This window comes from Amblyomma maculatum, chromosome 4 (assembly GCF_055883805.1).
Source record: "Amblyomma maculatum isolate TAMU_Amacu chromosome 4, ASM5588380v1, whole genome shotgun sequence".
In the NCBI taxonomy this organism is placed as follows: Eukaryota; Metazoa; Arthropoda; class Arachnida; order Ixodida; family Ixodidae; genus Amblyomma; species Amblyomma maculatum.
The window spans coordinates 155087824-155110922 of record NC_139347.1 but is presented as its reverse complement, the minus strand read 5'-3'; the positions used below and the strand labels follow the sequence as shown (position 1 = coordinate 155110922).

At 43.4% G+C, this 23099-nt stretch overlaps 1 protein-coding gene across 1 annotated transcript; it reads right to left on the bottom strand.

Moving 5' to 3' along the window:
- Nucleotides 1–13966: 13966 nt before the first annotated feature.
- Nucleotides 13967–22875, bottom strand: LOC146193333 (neprilysin-1-like). Its single transcript, XM_084600521.1, has 3 exons — nucleotides 22678–22875; nucleotides 19934–20458; nucleotides 13967–14263 (listed from the first exon to the last, which is right to left on the bottom strand). The coding sequence occupies exons 1-3, from the start codon at nucleotides 22873–22875 to the stop codon at nucleotides 13967–13969; spliced, it is 1020 nt and encodes a 339-aa protein (XP_084456647.1).
- Between the last annotated feature and the right edge of the window lie 224 nt (nucleotides 22876–23099).

The following is a 23099-nucleotide window of genomic DNA, read 5'->3' as shown; positions in this document are numbered from 1 at the left end:
GAGTGGTGTAGGAGCCTTGCAACCATGCAGAGTATCACTATAGCATGGTAGCATTCCTATGTCAATGTCTCTTATCCTCTAAGATCAAACTGCTGTTTTGCATCTTTTGAGTCCTGAGTTTCGAACAATCCTCACGCTGTGTGCGGGTCGGTAACCACGCACAGGTTTTTGCATGCCGTACCTTTTGAAGCGAAAGCTTGTCTACGCGTATCAGACTGCAGCTTCGCGTGGCTTCACATAGCCTAGTTCTGCGCATGCGTGTGACGTCACAGCCAAGGCCAGCTGTGCAGCCTCCTCGCCAAGCTCTGCCAGCATTGCCTAGCAACGCTTAAGAGGTGTGCGACTCCTCCTCAAAAAAAAAAAAAAAAAAAAAAAAAATTGTCTCCACCGGGAATCTAACCTCCATCCCTTGGATCCCCAGCCAAGCGCTTTACCACTGTGCCACCCCCAGATCGTTAAACGCTGTTCATAACTCCGCTTGTCTACCGTGATCCAATGGCTTGGCGCCACATTTGAATGTATCAAATACTAAAATATAGTTAAGTCAGTCAATTAGGGTGCGGCCGAGATGTATCAAATAATGTTAATTAAACCAGTCAAGCTGACGCCACGCTACCTCAAGTTGAGCCAAAAAAAGGGCATAGGAAGGGATTGGGCGTGCAATTTGAAAGTACCAAAGACTAAAATAGTCAAATCAGTCAATTAGGGTGACGTCAAGGATGTGACACGCAACCGGAAGTAGAGCCGGAAAGGGGCATAGGAGGGTGTTCGCACGCAATTTGAAAGTACCAAAGACTAAAATAGGTAAACAAGAAGTGAATTAATCAACCAACAGCAGCATCCGTGCTTTCATATTACTCCAAAGCAGATTCTGCACTGCTCTAATTTTTTACACACCTGTCATGCAACAGTACTATGATACATATTTTCAAAACATATTGATGCAAATACAAGAATTGTAACGCAGACTGAAGAGTCTCCAAACATAAATTGTGTGACATTACACTCCTGCTACATATTAAGGTTTGCACTTGATCGACGATGTCAAATACATGACAAGAAAGCCCAACTTCCCAATTCAACCTGCGAAGGGGACGGGCAAATCAGGTGGTGATAAACTGATTAAATTTTGGCATGCAGCAGACCTCAAGGAGCAGAAGAAAATAGGACATGAAACATCTGGCCCACAAACCAGTGGCAGCTCTTAACATACAGCTCTGCATATATACGCGTTTAGTTTTGTGATGGGATTACGCAGTCATGCATGTCATGTATGTCGTACACTTCACGTAGGCTGTACGGCCACGTTGGGTGTACGTTCACCTAGGTTGTACGTTCTCCTAGGCTGTACGTTCTCCTAGGCTGTACGTTCACCTAGGCTGTACGCAGCAATAATTGCGTACAGCAGTCTTGTACAAATCTCGTACAATTTTTCCAGTAGGGGGAGCCTGTGACATAAAAGTTACAAGTGTTATGATGATGATGATGATTTGCGATGACTATTTCCTTTGAGCAGTCCTCTAGGTAACAGGTGAGTAACAGGTTGTGCGGACGCTGTTGAGATTCCCGAGTCAACGTAACAATAGGGATGGAGGACTAGATAATTTTCGTTATGTTTAGGAGTGACGTGTTAGGGAAACACTTGGTTGACTTCTTGGGTGAATCGATTGTTGAACAGTGCCATGACGGCTGGTCACAGATGCATTCCAGTCTAGAGTAGATACTGTTGAGCCCGGTCAAGACACCCGAATTCCGCTCAACCGAACAACAAAATTCTGCTGCTAACATCCCCTTCGCAAGCTCCGATGCTGCTCCGCAAGGCAGCGCCTCATTGTCTAAAAGCACCGACAAGCAATGTGTTGAAACAACTCCGTAAAATTCCAGTCAACTCTGCACCGTCCCCTTCCGCGCCGCGGCAGATTTGAAGCGAGCGACAAGGCACTCGCTAATTGGACCTCTTGGACCCCGTGCTTCCCCCGGAATGGACAATTTGCCTGTAGACACCGAGACCATCAATGGCATTTGCCGAGTGCCGTGTCGAACACAAGGAGGGGACACGTCGTAGTCTCGCCGGCAGTCGCTGTGCGACTACAGCTGTGTCCAGTTTGTAGTCCTCGGCACCCGGACTGATTTTCTATAAATAATTCCCTCTAAATAGTGTATAAAGACGCCTTTGTTCATATCATCGATGCTGACTCTGCTTCATCGCCACCGCCAAGGGAGTAGGCAGTTCTCGATCATGAAATGAGTGGCGTGAGCTACAGGCCGTACTTCTGCTTGGCGCAACAATAGCTCGCTGAACATGTGAACCATGAGGTGAGTAAGAATATAAGGAATGTATCGCCTTTGGGAAGGTGGACGCAAAAGGTCTCCCATCTTTTCGAGAACGTCTCCAAGTCGGCTTCTGCTCAGTGAACGGAAATCCAAATGCTGGCGTGTGCAAGGCAAGGTTGGAAGCTGCTGCTCTGGCTTCGCTCGAATACGAGCTCGCAGTTCTTGCAAGACGCAGAACTAACCCCTTTAGCAGAACATACAAAGCACTAACGCTTGTTCTGCAGTTTAAGGTGGCGAATGTTACAGGAAAATGTTTACTTCACACTTCTTTAAGTACAAAAGGCCCAGTTGACATGCTTTTTACGAGTAATGATATGAGTATTTAAAACACACCATAACACTGCCGGATGGCAGATATCGCTGTCACAACACAACACAAACTGTTTTCTCAACTGGTTCGCCAAAACTGGAACTACGCTGCTAAAGCAATTTCCGATAAAGTAACAAGAACGGAGACCAACAGTGAGCGAAGAAATAGTCGGAGTCCCACTGCCTCTTTGCAGGCCGGCGCGTTCCCATTAATTCAGAACCAAATCCTACAAGTGGGACACAACATTCTCACGCACGGCGTGACCTCATAGCTTACTGCCTAGAGGGAAAAAAAAACGTGCAAAACTGCAACAGAGGTGACGAGTCCTCCGCGGTCACGGAACGCGGAATGCCAGCGTAACAATTCCGACTACGGCATTGCCGAATCGCATAACCCGGCTGCATCGGACATCGCACCGCCAAGCTCCGGCAAAGGTTATGGGAAATCGGATTTGCGCTGGCCGCCGTCCTGAATTCGCGAAGGCATCCCGCGCTGCTCATCACGAGTAGCTCGCAATGATCATCGGCACCACGGCGTGAAGAAAGAAGCAACCGGAACCGAACAAGAGAGTGTTCGGTCCAAGCGCCGTCGGAAGTGTCGCAGGGCAGGGGAAGCTTTCCTGTTTTTCTATGGCGCTTACGTCACGTGCCTCAGCACATTCCGTCATCTCCTCTCTCCCAATTCAAACTGTCCCTGAAAAGAAATGTTACTGAATTAAAATTAATTTGGCGAACGCATGTCTCTCGTGTATAAATTCTAGCAGCAAAGTTAATGAAGAATAATGTGAGATACTCTTGTGGGAATGTCAAACGAATGGCCAAGTTTTTACGATGCGCACCAAATCCCCATTTTTGAAGTTGACTCTTTGCTCGCACAAAAAGCAGTTATGACCCCAAGAGTAACTAATAAGGAATAATAGTGTCGATAACAAAAGCGTTCACAGCGCTCGCTCCTTCCGAAGGAACATTCTTGTGTATTGTCAAGTGATGATGCCTTGGACATAAGCAAAAAACAAAGAGTGCGATTGAAATGAAACGAACTTTCTATTGGTTGAGTTGGGGCGGAAAATTAGGGAATGGGGAGTCGATAGCTGCAAGCGTACTGTGGGTCGTCAAACTACGAAGCGGTAAATTTAAATTCGTCAAAGAAATATCTATAGATGAACTGGCCAAAGGAGACTAGAAATTTCCGGAACAATACAGTGACTATTGTACTTGGCTGCCGTCATTCGAGACAAATCTCGCTGCATCTCTCGCTGTAAAGACAATTTCCCAGCTTCGTCTTGCAGCACCGAACGGGGGCAGAAAAAAAGAGCACAATATCTTTCCATGCACTACAAAAAGAGCGATAAGTCCGCATGCCAGAAGCTGTAGTTTCGAATAGATCGCAGCAAAATGTATTCATGACTGCAGATGTGTTCCAAGTATGCGATAACAGTTTTGAAGGAACATTCATCCATAAAATTCCCTTGTTCAGTCTTTCGGAGTGTATAAATTTCGAGGTAGGACCAACTCTGTGGTGTAGCAGCTGCCTGTATTAAGTTTCATCGCGAGAGGTAAGGTGTAGAACTGATTACATAGTGGTCATGGTGGGTATACGGTTCGACGCGTTTAATTGATGATATAGGGCTTTATTAAGCCAACCCGAGGAGTGTGGCACTAAAAAAGCACTACAAAATGACGGATATTCATGTCGCGTCATTCTAATTGCGGTAGCTGCGCCCGGTATTCACGGTGCAATTTAAATTTACGACCGTTTTCGCATAAAAACATATACGCATGGCTAAAAGGCTTTCATGACACCTTTAGTTGCCTACTGTTATTAGTGAAAGAGGCATTTCAATACGATGTTAACATTTGTTTTCTACAATTACTGACGAATATTAAAAATTATTATTTTATGATGAAATATTACTTTTTTACCTGCGGCATACCATCTGCCAAAAGGCAGCAATGGAGCTCTCCTGTATTTAATGTAAATTATGATTTCTTTCTCTTGGAAACGCACAAGCGGCAGCGCAAGCACGCAAACCTACATCCTAATGTATCAAAACTTTAAAGCTGAAGCCTGGTAATTTCTAAACGTGTTTAAGTCCAGGAACACAACCAAGTTATTTGAATCCAAAATTCACAGAAACAGGAATAACTCACTTTTGCAAAAGCAGTAAATAAGCGTATTTCGAAAACCTTTTCGTTGAGGACACGAAGCAAACTTCAGAAATCATGTTAAAAAATTAAATGCATTCCTAAGCCGACACCCTGATGCAAATCATAACCCCACTGAGATGAGTTTGAATGGTAGTGCTCATGCTGGAGAATATGTATATGGCCTTTTGCACCGACTCAAGAAACTGGCGGCAAGGTACGACGTTGACATTGTATTTACAGCGAAAAACAAGGTAGGTGGCTTGTGCGTCAGAGTTAGAAGGAGGCTCGACAATGTAGCTCGTGATAGTTTTCGCTGTGTAGTGTCACATAAGAAAACGTTCACCACCTGCAGAAAGAATGTGGTTTATCGCATTCCGCTCAATTGTGGCCGGTGCTACTACGAGCTGACAGGCAGATGTCTGAATGTGCGCCTGATGGAGCGCTCTAATTCTCTAGGAGGGAAGGCGCATTCTAATCTGGCGCTACATGTGCAATGCCGGGAGCGTAAATCGGAGGATGACCCGTCTCTTTGCACGCCTGATTCAGTAACACGGGTGTAGTTTACAGCAATGGGAAATAATTCTGTCGAAAGTTTGTTGAGGCATTTTACATTGCTAAGGCTTAGGGCAAGTGTGTGGCTAAGGCATCGATTACACCTTCATTGTAAGGAATTCGCTCTGTTAGAAAAATCGCGCGCATTTCAGAACGAGTCTTCGTTGTCTTCTTTCCTTAAATATTCAGTTGTTAGTCCAGGCCTTGTTCTCTTATTTCCTGTGCCATCGTTTTTTGGCTAGTTTAAAATGAACCAATGCCCGATTTCTTGAACGCTTGGAGTTAAACTAATTCTTAACTATAAACATCTCGACGACAAAACCTGTTTTTTCCGTTCTAATTCGTCCTGCAACTTGTAAGCTCAGTCAAAAAGTTGTTTCACTAGGTGTTCTTCAAGAGAATATGCAATGAAATGCGTGTGCCGATCTTATCCCTCCAAACGTTCACAAATAGCTGGTACTCGTGCATGTATCTGTTAATTTTGCCAAAAGACGTTAAGTTATATTTTTATACCTCCCTTTTCGGACCCACATCAACGTATGGCTGTACTATGGGGCACAATAGCGTACACAAACCTGGCCAAAATCTGTCGTCTGCAGAAAAAAAGGTGTATGAATAGCTTTTAGTGGACCCAATGAGGCACACTAAAACCTATTATTCATTGCCTTAGATTTAAACACTGCCGAATTCGCTAAACGCAGTTCTGTTCAAATGTGACCATATATATCATCTAAATATTGACTCATTCCTTGAAAAACATGCGACCCTGGCTCCTGCTGCGAAAACGTGCGACACACGAAACAATCACACTTTGAAGATTCCCTACACTTGTACAAACTATTGCCGCCAAAAGTTGATGTACTTAATACACAAGCCCTTAATTCTTCCGTTAACCCATTCATTATCATTATAAAAATTATTAAGATTACTTATTAAATACTATATACGCAATAACATATGCCGTACTGTATTCACAATATCAGGTCTGTCAATGGATGTACTTTCAGATACATATAAATCCGTCGCTATGGCTGCAATCGCTTTTCCTTATTTCGTAGCATTTCTTCTCCTTTACTGTATTGCATTGGAATCGTGATGCTAGCCTTTGTAAAGCCATTACAGGCTTTTTGCTTGTAGCCCCTGTAGAATCACGTCTATTGCAATATTGTTGTTGATGATAAATAATTTGTTTTTATTTTTACACGTAGGTTTCTTACTTCGTAGCAGCTGTTTACTTCTGAACACATTTGATAAAGCTGTTTCATCACGCGATTTCGCTATTCGCTCTTTATAGAAGTTCCCAGTTTTTCAAGCTTCTGGCGATGCTGCTCTTGTGTTCTTCACCTTCTTCAAACCGCTTTCCGCTTACTAAGTGTTTCAAGTGTTAGAAAAGAAAAGAAATTGTCAATACGTCGAAGGAGCTGCGAAGATGGAACTTTATCAAGATGACGATGTTCAGTGCAGACCGCGAGAGCACTTTGAAGTTGGAACTTGAGGACAAAGAGAATATTTACTGCACATCACGAGAGTGTGTTGCCGTTGTACATGAGTCGTGATCGGATGCTGCGTAGAATATTGCTGTCGTGCGTGGTACGACAAGGAAGATGACTACTTTGCTGCGTAAATGGCGTCTTCTGATGGACGCACGAGGCCCTAGGTGGAGAAAAAACGCGTAAAAGTATAAAACTGGCAAATGAACGCAGTTAAACTAAACCTCCGAAGACTTCCTACCAAAACCTTGCACCTTCTACTTGTTTTGGACAGCGATGTGAGGGTGGCCCGTGGTGACGCCCGTGGCGTCGATTTCTGATCGCATGTTCTTGTTCAGTGAATGTTTCGCAGCTCGCGTCAGCAATAAATGCTGCCTCCTTTATTAAAGCAAATTAAGAAAGTTATTTTCGCGTCGGGACGGTAGGCATTTCTTCTAGATAAAAATAATAGGATTGGTAGAATATTTAATGTAAGCTCAAAATGTGGAGCATATTTCCAATAAGTTAGTTATTACACCTTTACACCCTCCAAAGTCCAGCCATATGGCTTATACAAAGTAAAGGCAAACGGCTTTCTCAGAAACTTTGCAGAGAAAGAAAAAATCATCCAGGGCGCAGTTGCTCTATTAACCATACGAACCAGGACGGCCAGCAGGTGAAATTGTAGGGCGACAGCGAATTCATTTATAATTTGAACAAGGTAAAGATGGCGGTCCAATATTTAGGAGAATTCCCCGGGGCGAAGCAGATTTGTACTAAGTGAGTGAATGTATCCCCCTCGGGAATTCCCCTGACTATTTTACCCACACAATTCCCACTTCAAGGTAATAATTCGGTATCGCCCTCTATCGCTATCTGCTCTGGTGGGCGTCCTGCCTAGCTCAGTCTGTGCAGAAACTGCCCGGGAAATGAAAGGCTGTGCTGCCGGATTAGATCCCCAGAATAAGACGTATTTTTCTGTAACCACCAAGTTTCCGGGAAAACATTGAGCCTTATTGCTGCCTTTTGCTGAATGTCAATAGGTAATTACTGTCATACTACAAATTTACAAACATGATTCGGTAAGGTGCATTTTCAAGCCTAATTGCACAATCTAATTTACTGCTTTTGCTTTTGCTTTTGAAGAATATTCATTTATTGCAGCACCTAATATGTGGTCAAAGATAATGCTTTCTTATTTTTCCATTGCACTCGAAACCTACTCTTTGGTATGCTTTGCTCTGCTTGTAGACCTGTAATCATCATTGGTGCTCACATAGAAATGGTTTTTATCTTCCATTTTACAATCGCGTTCATATCGTGTCTACAAAAAATTATCAAGTGCACCCATAATGGTCAATCATTGACCAATTCGCACTTTTTAGTGCATTTTCGGAATTATTAGTTCGGTCTGCGACCTTGGTCTGTGACTCATTTCTTCCTTATGCACAAAAACATGATCATTTTAGAAGTTTCGGCCCCTCTTTGAAACGTTACCTTCACACATCATATTCTGTCTGCAAACTAAGCACTGAACCATAATAAGTTGCGCACCAGATGACTCTTTTGTAATCTAAAATGATAGAATGCTCTTCGGCACTGGCTGAAGCAACAATCTTTACGGACATTTTATGCAGCTTTCAGCGACAGCTACTACTGAATCAAAATACGTTCATCGACCTCGATAGCGCTAGATATAGCTACATGAATGTAGTTACATTCTCACAGTATTTCAACATAAGCGATTGACTCTCACTTATTCAATACGCCTCGTAATTTTGTAATTTTTAAATTAGGTGCTAACAACCAAAGCTAGTGAGCCATCTCGCATTCAATACTGAGCAATTTTAGTAGTATTAAACAGTGTTATTCGGTAGGCTAAGGTAAACTTCGTTCTTAAACATTCGAGGAAGTTCCACGTTCTAAATGTTTCCTAGAGAGCATAAAGGAGACGAATGAGTTAAAGAAAACTGGTGAGAACCCGTTCCTCACCAAGAACAAAACAGAAGCAGGCAGCCGGTGATTCGAAAGAGCAGAATTTATACTGCGGATGCGAAATTTCCATCATTTTCATACGTTTCGTGCAGTGAGGTATACCAGGCATGTACGGCATATGCACCTAGTGTTGCAGATTCGCGCAGGAATTTTCAAACAGAGCGAAGAGAAGGAAGACGAGGCTTGTAACTAGGGTCGCGCGGGAGAGAGACTGCGCATTGTTGCGAACTTGACAAACGTGGGGATAGCCGGAGATTAATTCAATCAGAGGTGACTCGGTGTTTGCCCTCCTCCTCTATACCTATAGTACTACTGTTCCGGACAGCTAAGTGAAGCAGAATAATAAAGCCATCGGATGAACATCCACTGACTAACCACCTCTTCGCAAGCTCCAGGCAAGCTTAATATGGACTTTCTTTTTACATGAATCTTGTGAGTCTGTAGAGATTTAGGTTGTTTATAGATACGCTCTAAGAAAATTTTAAAGTTGCTCCGTAAGCTCTCTGACCATGAGTGAGCTTTATGTACTTTAAATGAGGCTAAATAATACGTCTTGTTTCCTATTTTTTCAAGCGGCTTTTTGCAGACCCGAGTTTGACTAGGCACTGCTGGGGTTTGCACAAAACGGACAGATCCGAATTTTTATCCAAAGTATTACTCCCTACAGAATAACGTGTGTAACCCCAGAAAATTTAGAGCGACAGTTCTAACTAGCACCATGAGCCGTATATCTGGTTTCAAGAACCACGTGCCCATATTGGTATAGCGTTGGCAACGGCCGGCTCTCTACACAGGAACTACAGTAGATTGCAAACACAAAGGCACATTAGGCTGACGATTCGTGCTGCATTTTACGCAGAAATGTTGCTGTTTTTTAGTTCGGCGGAATTTCTTGAATCATTGCGAAACCACGCGGCGAGACCAAGTTCGCCGAGAATGATTGTTTGAATTTCGCTGGCGGATGCATTGTTTTCTTAGGAATACCGTTGCTATGACAATTTATGTACCTCCAGTTGGTTTTATTCCGGCCACTCCGAGAAGCATTGGCGCTGACATCTGAATTGGTTGAAAAATGGTATAGATAAAAAAGCTCCGTCAGATTATATAACCGCAGATTCAAATGACAATGCCACAGGATTGAGACCCATGTCACGGGGGGCTGCACTATTTGTTCATAGAATTCCAGATTTTTTGGAAAAGAACGTTTCCAATACAAATCAAGAATCAGGCGAATGTTTTAAAGCCAAAAAACAGTGAAAGCTCTATTCATTTTGCTGCCACTGTAGGACAATCTGACTGGTGACCGTTATGTCCTCTCGCAGAGGATAGAGCGAAGGGATGTGCTGCTTCAGTTCATTGGGAGAAGGATGTATTGAAAAACGTCTAAAGTCGGCTCCCGTTAACAAACAGCAACAGACTAAAATAAAGACCTAGAAAACTTTGCTTTTTTATTAAGCAGCCTGTAAATAAATGCTATTTTCCCTGAATAATTGAAACTATGGTCGTGGGAAAGCCAATGAGGAATGGAACGGAAATAAGTACGCAGTGTTTCACTTGGAAGCCGCTGATAATAGGACCATGGCATAAATTTCATTTCATTTTCTTTTCATTTTATTACCTTAAAGACCCCTCGTGGGGTATTACATAAGGGATGGGATGAGCAGAAAAGGTACAAGACAATGCAATATGTGATCAAGTACAAAAAATGTTTAGATTGCTAGCAAACGATAAAGGGCAGGTGGTTCGACGATATGCTGGGGAAGGCCGTTCTAATCTTTAGCTGCACGTGAGAAGGAGGAGGCTGAAAAAGTAACAGTTTGGGCACGTGGGCAAAAAACTTGAAGCGTGTGGCTACTGCGGTGGGAAATGTAAGATGCTGCCGTGATGTAGGGGGCACGACTAAGTGATGGGTGAAAGAACGCCGACGAACGGAAAGAGGCGATAGTGCTGATTTAGCTTTTAGGGCTGAAACACTGACGTCGTACGAGTAAGAAGAAGGAATGAACCTTGTAGCGCGGTTTTGAACGGCTTCTAGATCGTTTATGAGGTTGATATGATGCGGGTCCCGTAAGGTGGATGCATATTCAAGTTTAGGTCTAATGAGTGACTTGTAGACGAGCGATTTCACGTGATGCGAGGTGAGGTGAAGGTGACGTTTAAGAAATCCCAGAGTTTTGTTAGCAGATGATATCGCGTTAGCAACACGTGCATTCCATGTTAGGTCATTACATAATCTATCTAATTAGGGCGTTGCGCATATCTATGCTCACTGGCGACAAAGAGATGACAAGAAAAGTTGAGTACGTTCGGAAGAAAATAGCCGGATCTTTTAGGTTTTGTGGCTTGTCTTGCATAGACCATTCAAGAGAAGCTCAATTTTTTTTCAAACCAAATAATATGGTCAAGAATGATATTATCCTGCGCGAAGCAAGCAGTCTGGTCGGAGCTCTTTCAGAAGGTCATTGTAACTTTTGTTGCAAGGCAACGAAGTTGGAAAAAAGCGAATTCCAGTGCTGTTCGAATGAACAACCGTTGGAAAACCTTACATAAAATGCGAACGACTAGTACGTTAAAGAGACCAAGTGGAGCTCAATTTACTCCCACTTCGTAAGCCATTTGATTGAGTATGTGGTATTAAGCAATAACATCAAGCTTAAGTTTCTGTTTATAAAAAGTCAAACGATCATAACGCAGCTAGAACAATGATACTGTGAGAAATATTGACACGTATGTTGCGCCATTCTTTTGTGCCTGTCGCATATGCACATGGGAGAAGTGAAAAAGGAATTTTTAAGCCCATAACATTCCATCTGTACCACTGATGCAACCAAACACATTGCTTTCTTAAAACAAACACCTGCATTCTTGTGGACATGAAAGGCTAATGACATTTCGCTTTCCCATATCTTTAAAAATGCATACCTTCTAACTTGGAAACTCAGAAGTGATGACTGAGAAACCAAAACTACATGCTCTGAATGAACACTCTCCTATGCTACAAATTTAGGACACCGCAGAGTTCTTTTTGCAGGCAGCTTTTTAGCTGCGCGCAGTGCCTTAGAAACTGAACGAAGCTGGGTTTTCAGTCGCTTTAATCTAACGCAATTATCCTACCTAATGGCCAGCCCTACATAATTACGAAATTGTGGAATGTTTGCGTTGTCCATTAGTCTATGCTAAACTTTTTATCTCTCTGAAGGCGCATAATATTCTTTGAAACCTCTATGAATTTAAACTCTAATGTTCGGATTAGTATGCTTGACAGACAAGGGAATTAAGCTAACTTAGCCAAACTATATTTAATTAGGCGTTCTCTACGCTTCTTATTACAGCAGCAGCAACAAGGTGACGCCGTGTGCCTAAAAATCTGATATGATTGCTGTGTCACCTGGTTATATTGCACTAGTAGAAATTATGAGCTTAGCGAGTGTCTCACTGTCGCTCCAAAATGCGAGCTTTGAAAATATGAGCACCGAGTAGTGTTTGTAGTAAATAACAAAGCAGCTGCGCTGGTGTATACACTTTCCATGAGAAATTTAATGGCATGATTGATCTAGGATCAATTTTTTTTATTGCCGTCTCGGAACCAATTCGTGTTCCGAGACGGCAGCTTTAAAATGCATTTCCTCTCTTAACTCGATATTCTCCGCGTGCCTGAGCACGGAATTGCACCAAAATCAACTCCTGTACGGTCTCTGGAGAACTGTCGCTGCCTATAATACACCGAACTTGTTTTCACACTGATGCAATTTTCTCAGCAGACGCTTACACGGAAGAACACGCTGATCATTTGTTCATCAGTTGCTTCGTAAACAATATGCTATTACTCTTGAAATTTGGATTGGCACCTTGAGCGATTAGTTGGTTTAATTCCGTCTCGAGTAGCCGGAATACGTCACTTCCGTTCGACGGGACCCCGCGCCAACAGTTTGGTGCTGCTGCGCTTCAGTCTTGATTGCACCAAGTTTGTGATTGCAGACAAGCGTATAAAAACAAGACAGCACACGCCAAGAAAAGACGATAGTCTGGAAGCTTCAGCAGAAGAAATATTTAGTATAATATATTTTCCAACAAGAATTAAGCACACACATTTATTGCGAAAACAAATCCGTTGTTTAACTTCAACCATAATTCTTGTGCATTTATTGTTCATTTTTTTCTATTTTCAATAGTTTCAGCACCCCAACATGTCTCTCTTATTTTGGGGTTGCAGATGTACGAAAATTTCACGCCTTTAACAAAAAGAAGAGAGATCACTATCGCTGCTGCATTTTCTGGTCGCCTATTCCCACCTCATTTTTCACTTTATTCTATATGCACGTCCATCTATAATTCTGTCACCGAGGCAGGTGCGATGATGCCGCAATAGAATGAGCAAATCAGTGAAACAGTCTATAAGTCAGCTCTGAAGGTAATGATGAAGAGATGTATTCTTTCTTCCGCATGATCAGTGTAGGAACCGGTCATTTGCCCGATCCTCGGTGGCCCATTTTTGTCAGCTTAATTCCACTGCCCTGAAATTCGCCGTGGCGAATGTTACCTGCTGCACAGTTAGAAACGGCGCGAAGAGGTTGGGTATGTTGAAGCTGCAGTCAGTGCAAAAACGCAGAGAACAAGGTGAAGTGTAGAAAAAAAGATATCCGCCGAAGTCTATTACGCAAGAGGGAACCACAAAGCGCCATGCCCCACTGACTTACCCATAGGCAGGAAGGAAATGCAGCCACATGTCTTGAAGGAAATTCAATTTCCACTTAAGTGCTCACATATATTTATCAAACGAGATCAATCATAGAACTACAGATCTTCAGGCAGTCTTAGGTTTCCATCAAACCAAAATATATAAAATTTTAAGTTTTCACGCCTGCGGCCCATAACATCAACAGCTCATTCAAAAACGCCGTCTGCAGAATATATCATAAAAACATGCACTTCGCTCTGCAGCAAAGTTAGCTGTGCAGGGAAAGTAACACAGCGAATTGAGTTCAACGTCATTTCGGCACATTGATACGAGTGTTTGTTTATGTTTCTGTCCTTGTTTTTGCATTCTTGTGGATAACAGTGTAGTACACTAAGTTCAACGTTGATAGCCATCGTAAGGTCCGAGTGCCTGCAAGTTCTACCCACCAACCTCCATGCGCAGGCACTGTCACAGGCGGAGCTCAATAAAGAGCGCACCGATTACCTAGGTTCATGGCGCTCCCCAGCGGACAGGAAAAGGTGTCGGCGAAGTAGCCGTAGCTCTTGAGCGGTATGTTGCACAGAGTGTCACGCGGCATGGCACTGCCTCCGCACTGAATGAAACAGAAAGCGATGAAGAAGAGCTTGTCCTCCGAGTAGTCTTCCAGCTCTGGAAGCCGCCGGTCATGCAGGTACACCTCCGACCGGTATGCATTCCACAGTGCCACATGTCCGCCGTAGAGCAGGAAGGCGTCTTCCATGTTCTCCACAGTATCCACCTATCGGCCACAAGACAAAGACGCAAGCTGAGGCAATTTTTACGGTACAGTAAATCACTCAAGTTGCAAAAATGCTTTCAAAGTACTGCCTGTATAAATCGATCACATCAGCTCCCTCTATAAGGTTCTGTGTATGAGGGCTTCAATAAATTCAAGAAGCATCCACAGATTTTCGAGGCCTAAGTAAGCCTGACGGTTCGAGGGAATGGCCTATGCCGCCACAAAAACATAAAATTGTTCAATAACACCTCTACTGTGTAATTTGGTACTGCATTGTTTCCCTGAGTTCAGCAGACAGCATGCTCAGTCATTTCATTGTCAGCTTGTCAGCGGATCCGTGTCGCAAGTGTTTCGGGACATGCCGTTATTGTTGATTCGGCAAGAAAGGTCGTACCATGTTGTAACTCGAAGTGTCCGCGTTAGACCACGAAGTCCAACGTCACAATGGTTATTTGGCCTTACTTCATCACCTTTTCTAATGTAGTTAGGTTTCTGTTGGGTGCGCTAAGAGTGCAAAAAACTAGTCGTACACTTGGTCAGCCAATCTTTCCGCCTTCATCAACTGAAAGAGGTTCAGACTACTATAGGGAGCACTGTTGCTAACTATGGGGAGGCATTCATATTTTGCAGACCTCCTAACTGACGGAATACTTGGCTTCCACCGATTGATACCAAATGTTTTAAGCCTCGAGCCGTATAAAAGGGACATCTAAGATTGGGTTACGCGAAATCTGTTTGAAGAATGATTGGCAAGGTTCCAAAGGTTCTGAACATAAAATTGTTCAGCACATGCATCTTCAATGAGCACGTACTATTGTAATGACTCAAATTACAGGGCATTAACCGGTGATCGCGATCAATTGTTGCCAGTGCGAAGGTTGAGAATTCTGTTATATGTTTCATATGGTGTTGAAATACTCACGCCGCCTAAAATGTCACGTGAGAGTGCACCGGATATATTTTGACTCAACTGGTGTTCTTAACACTGCATTCCCACTTGTCGCATGGCTGGTTTCAAAACTCACCTCCATCAAAATACAGCCACGGCTGACACCAACGATGTTACGGAACACTAACTTATATGGAGAAATGCAGTTTCATGACAGCGTATATATTAAATTTTCATTCGGATGATTTGGTGCAGTTCTTCATTGAGCACATCTAAACTTCTCACGGCTGATGAGCGATTGAAACACAGTTTAGATGTGTTTTGTTTGCGTGGACTGGTTTCTTGACAACCTTCAAGCCGAAAAAAACAAAAACCGAAGTGCCCTGTAATACATATGACGCATTATTACGCAGTTCTCTCGTAACGTCAGATTTTTGCGTAGGCCAGAAGGTTTTGCTGTGCTTGTTCTGCATGTTTTGTAGTTCTGCAGTTCTTTTCTCTTTAAACTGCTTAAAATATGAAAATACTTCAGATTTTTGTTTCACAGCAGGTTCGGAATAATACGCCGCACAGAGGTTTCTCTGTGACAACTTTAGAGTTTTTTTTTTCTACTTAGTTTGACACGACTACCTGCCACTGCATGTTAAAAGTTTTCATTCTGATCAGGACTGAGTGGACATGGCCGGATTAAGAGCTTTTTGACGGGCTAAATACCATGATCACAACAAGAAAGGGTATTTACCAATGAATTGCAAAAATAATGCTACCTAAAGTGCGGTCCGGTCATAGTTGCAATATATTGGAACAGAGGATTAGAAGAAAATAACGGGAGCAAGCCCTACCCTTTCCCAACGAACCTCGCAGATCTGTGCACTATCCAGTTAGCACCCTTCATCTTGCCCGTTGTCCGTCTCTTAAAATAGTTACTTTCTGAAAATGTGTTTTTTGATCGTAGCCAGGAAATCAGTCCAATCGAAACTCAACGCGTGTTCTTGCAGTCTGGCTAGCCTATCAGCCGTTTTTCTGCCATAACGCTATAACGCCCAATTTTTCAGTAATTCCCGTGTCGGCAATGTGTGCGAAGAGGGAAGAGCATGGCGCTGTCAAGTGGCCGCTGGCAGCTGACATGGCCACGCACTGACTGGACGTTACGTTATGTTGCGCAACGTTGCGTTTGGCAGGAGCTTCCAAATAGGGCCTCTCCTTTCATATGGGAGGCTGCTACCATAATCAACCTTCCAGGTCCTTTGCATTCACCTTACCCAAGGAAACGCAGGCACGTTCATACGGCTCGGTTAAAGCAGGTCGAGTGCTAGCTTACGCTGTCGCGTCATACCCCTAAATGCACAGCTTAAGTGTAGCCTACAATTTTTGTTGCTCATAAGCATTATAAAGCAGCTATAAGTAAAGGAAACTACAAATGAAGAGGGGACAAAGGTACGTAAGGGGTGCAAAATGGCGGTGGAGGGGGGTCTCAAAACCTATTTTGAGTTTCGGGGCCTGCGGGTACAGCGGCGCTCGCTGGCGTTTTTTTTTTCTTCATTTTGTGAGATGGCCTGATGGGAGCTAACACCCTGTAGTCTATAGGGCTCTAGGGCGCATACTACACTTTTAACAGCTGCCTGTCGCACACATGTTTCGCATCAAAGTCATCTTCATCTTGATCTTTACAAGCGTCGCCATAGTAATACCTCACTAACGCTTTTAATGGTCCGCATTTTTTAACCGCCGTCTAAAACGTCAGTGTAGACTTGGGAGCGCGCCTTCCCCTCTCCTGCCCTTCCCCCATATTTTTTAAGGCATCCTGTGAGTCAAGGAGAAGGGGGGAGGCACTTCTTCGGCATTCTATGGTATATATTTTACGAACTAAATTTACGATAGTACAGCGTAAGTAACCGGTGGATCGGCCGCCTTGCGTGCAAAGGGAGTGCAAGTTCGAATACCGCTTCTCGGCGACTCGAGCACGAAAAGAATAAAGGACAGTGTACTCAACAGCCTGCCCTACAGCGTATACAACTTTCGAGGATTTGGCAAGCCACGTCTTCTGTTTGACCAACAACTCTCGTACGAATCACGACTTGAATGTGGGCTCACAGACTCGAATGTGTGCGGAGCAGCTAGCCGTAATGAGGGTTCGATCTACAACGCAAAAGCGGCTGCTAACAATCTTACGCTGTGGACTAACCACCACTGCAGACAGACGTGGCTACGTTTACTCTAGAACCTCACATCAGCGCAGCTACTATTCAAGACCCTTTGAAGAGCCAGCAGGCAATAAATATGAATATAATAGGTTTATTGACGTTAGCAAGACTGGTTAATCGCATAAATAGGTAAAATGAAAGCTGTCATTATGCTTTTGAATTTAACCCAGAGTGGAAGCCTATGTATAAAATTTTTAAACATTGAACAAATCCCATGCAATGTAGCAGAATTCTATACCTTTACAAAAGAAAACCAGCTAATATAATAAGTTATGGCTGCAAATTTAGGGCTCCATAAGGATAATTCCTGCAATAAATTATGAGGCAATTGTGACTGATTCAAAGTGAACACTTGAAAATGAGTGGACTAAAAGCGGCTTCCATCTGCTGCTTTAAAATGCACCACCCATTCCCCTTCTCCTTTCTCCTACCAATGGTGAATATTTACTTTCTCTCTGTATAAGAGACATGTCTTTCCTCCCTTACACCGCCAGATAACCACAAGAGAGGCCTGGCTGAGATTTGCGCTAACTACAGAACATTTTTTCTAACCTGCATAAACTAAGTATTATCTAGTCGCATCATTATGACGGTGCCTCCTTTCGCTGTGGCGATACCCCCCCTTACTCCCCCCCCCCACACACACACACACTCGCGCACATTTCACGTCGCATGAGGATCTTTCGGCGACAAACCCGCCGACCCAGACAGACAATTCTGAAGAACTGTGAGAGTCTACCCTGCCCAGCTCAGATTTACAGAGCCAAAGAAAATTTCGTCTCTTGCCAGAGCTACAGCTGTGTCATAGGAATCCTGAAATAAGGACTCCACTTGCAGCGCTTTATATCTCTTCTGTTTTTAGTTTTGCAAAATGAATATTTCCAACAACAACAATGACATCTCCTGACGCAATATAGCGATGCATTACAGGAAAGCAGGCAGACAGTGGGAGAATACGGCATAAGGTCTAGGAATTACAGAGTGATGCATTAATCGAGTTCGCACAATGGAATAGTTTAAGAACGAGTAAAACGTTCTCGCTCATACTTGGCTAGCGAAAATGCATTTGGAAGAGCCCGAATGTATAGCTTTTTTTCCAAATTAGACAGCACAATGTGCCATATCTTGGTAAAGTGTGTCATCTAGGGGTCCTCGTCAATACAGCTAGTCGAACCAGGCTATTCTTGTCAAAATGCTACAAAATATTCTTGAGGTCTCTCCTAACGCCACATTTTTCAGGAGTTCTGTAGAACATTTACGATTGTCTAGTATTTTCTGTACTACGTTCGCGTAGTATGTTGTTTTGTACACTTTTCTATTGGAAATATCAAAAATTGTGATGTCAATGAACAAAATTCTGTTCTCGCGACCGGTTTTGCTGCTACAACAGGAAAGGGACGCACAGTAATTCTGTTCTAAAGACACAACATTTTCTGCGTTTGTTTACAATTGGGTATGATATTTGGTATCATAGGGTATCAGATTATAAAGAACTGTTCAGTATAGTAAGTGGATACTTTTTATCGGTTTAGAAAACAGAAAGCTGATGAAGTCGGGATCTCACTTGAGAAAAGATATTTTTCTTTAAAAGGGGAAGACGAGCTCACTATTCACGTGACGAATTATAATCTCAGTGTTAACAAGTACGGGGGCAAGGCAGTTTGACAGAACACTGTGAATGACTTCCATGACGCGAAAGATCCCTTTGACAAACACGAAAACAAGAAAGCTTTTATATTCATGGGCAGAAAAGAGTTTAGGAAGTCTAAAAAGTTTACCTAAAGGCAATAAGATAAACGACGTCAAGTAGGATATGCGGAGAATTTTGTTGGTGCTGGTGAATGTCGCTGAGTAAAAGCGGCAAAAAGAAGAAAATTTGGAAAGCATTGGTAGTAAGTATATGAAAGAACAGTGTCATGACTAGTATGGATAAGACAGTCCAAGCAAAGAAAAACTTCCATAGAGAAGTGTGAATTCTGACAAAGTCTCATTGTTAGAGTATGAAATTAGGAGTTTTAAACAGTTCTGCTCCGTATTCGTAAGCAAGAAAGAAGAGAAGCTTCCAACTAATGATGCCTAGTAGAGCGGTTGATGAGAGACAGGTATTAGAAAGTTTTTTTCAAACACATTCTGCTAGGATGAATTTCGCCTGTGTACACATTTTTTCATTACTTCAGTGGCACAGAAATCACTGAAAATAGCAGTCGAGAGAAGTAACATGAATATTATTGCGAGTACTTCATTAAGAAAAAAAAAAGAAGAATCCGTTTTCACATTTCAGTGTACGCTGAAATGAAAATATTCGAGGTTGGAGAACTCTGCCGACTAGGAAAAATAGGAGCGGAATTAGTCAGACAAAAGAACGTCCTCTTGCATAGTTCACAATTCTTTTCGATTACCTTGTGATAGTTGGCGTGGCATCACATAGCAGAGCGCAGAAATGCTTTTTCGTTTGAGTCTACTACAGCTGTGTTTCATTCCTGAGACTTAGTGTTAGAGTCTGTTCAAGAATTTGGAGATGGAGAGCGTTTGTTAAATTAAGGGCACAACAGGACATCGATTACGTTGGCACTTCACCTTGAAAATGGAGCGTTCAATGCAGGTGCGAATACCGTTGACCTTCTCTCTCTGCGTGGGAAGGAGGTTGTGACGGCGCTCATAGAACGTCTCGAACAGCGCCTCGGCAACCAGGGAGCCGATGGCGCCGTAGCGTAGCCCTGAACTTGTCTGATCGTTGTAGATAGGCAGCGTAGCCGCAAGGGGAGACACGACTATCGTGCGGCAACGGCTGTCGTAGAAGCGGTAGTAGTTTGGCCGCCACAGCCTGGATACGTAGCACGCTCCCAGCTGCAAGGCCCGCCGAAAGGCAATGGCACGCCGGTAATTTGTGAGCACCGAGTCGCCCATCTCTGGAAGGGCATCAGAGGCCGCCTGCATCAGCTCGGCTGCGCTGGAGAACCGACCCGTGTCCCCGAACAAGTTGGTCCGAGTGACGAACTTCGAGAAGTCTCGAGACATCGAGACGTTGATGACCATCTTGGAAAGCGTTATGTTGAGAAGATAGTCGATGTTCTTGGTGACACGGCGAATGTCCTCCTGAGCCTGACAATTTGGGAAAAGTGGAAATAGCAAAGAAGCGCAGAATGTATCATTCACGAATTTAGTTTTTTGCTTATATATTTCTTTCTTCTCCTTCAAACGCAATAAGAACATTTTGCACCTGGTTAATTCTACGATATTAGACATTCTACGTGCTTGGAGCTCGGGTGTATCTGCAGCCGAATTAACACGAACATAAACCCTAGCTGTGCCAAAAGGTGGAGTCAAAAGATACCATTCTGAACTGTTCAGCTAATGCAGAAGCTCAAGCCCAGAACGTCTGTGCGCAGTGATATAGGTCAATAAAAATGTAAAACACGGTTTGTAACCCGGGTCCTATAAAGGAGATCGAAATAATATTTCTAGCACTACTGTGTGTCCTCACTTGGTTTCTCTAAGCAGGTGAATACCGCGCAAGCAATTTGCATCTGATACATTCACCCTTTCGATTGTGGAAACCACAGGTTTTGTAATTTTTCTGCCTCACTTTATATGTAACGGCAATAGTATGGGCATTGAGTCAGTGAGGTGACTGTAATTGTAATTGTTTGGAAACTTTGTAATTGATTGGAAACATTCATGCTCTTGTAGGATTAATTTTTTAACTGGCAGTCAAGGATGGGGCGCTGGCGCGCTCATCGAATCGTTTTTAACAATTACATATTAAAAAAAAATTGTACCTCTTGGTTGGTTGGTTGGCTTGATTTATGGGGTTAATGTTCCAAAGCAACTCAGACTGGGAGAAACGCCGTAGTGGTGGACTCCGGAAATTTCAACCCCGTGGAGTTCTTTAGCGTGCACTGACATTGCACAATACACGGGCGCCTTGATTTTTGCCTGCATCGAAAAGCTGCCGCCGAGGCCGGGTTGCTATCCCGTGTCCTTGGGAACAGCAGTCGAGCGCCGGTAACCACTGCGCCACCCCAGCGGGGCCTGTGCACCTCTGGGGCCTACTAGAGCATTCTATTTCGTAAGAAATACTGCTCCAGGTTTCAGCCCGCCGCGTAAACCCCTTTAAAGCTACAGCAGATGGGGCCCTTCTTCAAGCCGTCAGGTAAATCCGGTCGGTAGCCACGCCGCGCCGTAGAAGAAGAACAAGGAGAACAACAAGAACAAGAAGAAGAATAAAGAACAGAAAGAGGAAGCTACGTCGGCTTTGCTTACGCAACCTACCGGATTTAACTCAAGCGAAAGCCAGGCTAATTTTATTTAAGGCTCTGGCCGGCTCATGGAAGACCAGAGACAAATCTAGTTGAGATTGCATGCCTGGATAAATGTTTTCCTTGTTTACCTGTGAAGTAATCACAATTACAGTTTTTTTATGAATATTACCAGCATTTGCGCGAGGCTCTGAAAAGATGAAATTTTAAGACGTACAAAATACCTCGACTAGGCAGATGTTTTTATGCGACCAGTAAAGAAGTGTTTCTATAGTTTATTCCCTGATCTCCCTGACATTTGACAGGCTCGTCAAGAAGCCCATTTGAATAAATTGGATGTATATGTAACAAGTGGTTATAGACAGCGAATGCTTTGATAGCGTAACGCATGAGAACGCAAGAGATGAGACAGTACATGGGGGCTGGAGAAAGACACTTGGGTACAATAGTCATGTTGGGCGGATAGCCGTCGGAACAGAAGCCGGATAATGCTGATTACTCATGAGAGATGTCCTTTTCCGGTTTTGCATAAAACATTCCTAATAAAGACAATGATGTTACCCGGCGTAGCTTTAGGATTACAGTGTGTATAATTTTAACGTTTCTGCTTGGTCATGAGAAAGCGGTCAAGCGACATTTTCACAAATGACATTAGTGATTGTGATCTCTTCAAAAAACATGGAAAGTAGAATTTTTCGCACAATCTTCAACATGAAAGAGCTTAGCCATGATTAGCCCGTTAGAATGACAAATAACGTCCTAGCTAAATATTTTCGCGGTTGCAGTGTTTGGAACTTTTGGATTGCCTATTTTCATTTAGCTGGTCACTGCTATGATGAAATAAAACATGTTCAACTCTCGAGTTTTGCGCTTGCAGGAGTTCTACATCACTGTACTACCATATCCCAAGGAGCAGCACTGCGGGCCTATATTTTAAACAAGCGTTCCTCGCAACAGTTGCATGTCGTAGCTGCGGGGTTTTTTGGATGAAGAATGCATACGGCTCACTTCCACCGTGAAGTTGAGCTGTGGTTGTTTGGACAATAAGTAAATATAGCTCACTTCCTCCGCGACGTTGAGCTGCACGAAGGCGGCGGGAACAGCGTGACCCAGCACCTTCTCCATGAATATTAGACATCGCTCCTCAATGGTCCTGTCGCCAGGCCCAGAGTGTGAACCACCTGCAATCAATTCCGACAGCTCGGCGCTGAAGAGGGGCCCCAGTGTGAATACGGCCGTCCACGCCAGGTACAGCACCATAGATTCTTCACTGAACTCTTTGAGGGCCCGGTTCACGGCACCGAAGAAGGACGGGTCCTTGATGTCAAATCTTCCACCACGGAACAAAGAGAAGACATGAAATATATTTAATATAATCAGGCCTTTAACAAGCCTTTGTCAAAAAGTAGCAGAATCAAGGCGCTTTGTTTTGTTTGTAGGATGTAACGTTACAAATTACGTCGGTTACGAGGAACACCTTTGTG

Excerpts from the sequence above, each read along its gene's own strand:
- LOC146193333 (XM_084600521.1), bottom strand. The coding sequence starts at position 22,875 with ATGGTGCTGTACCTGGCGTGGACGGCCGTATTCACACTGGGGCCCCTC. Across the intron at positions 20,459-22,677 it reads AGCTCAACGTCGCGGAGGAA|GCTCAGGAGGACATTCGCCG; the intron begins GTGAGCTATATT and ends CCAAATTGTCAG. Across the intron at positions 14,264-19,933 it reads TTGAACGCTCCATTTTCAAG|GTGGATACTGTGGAGAACAT; the intron begins GTGAAGTGCCAA and ends TGTGGCCGATAG.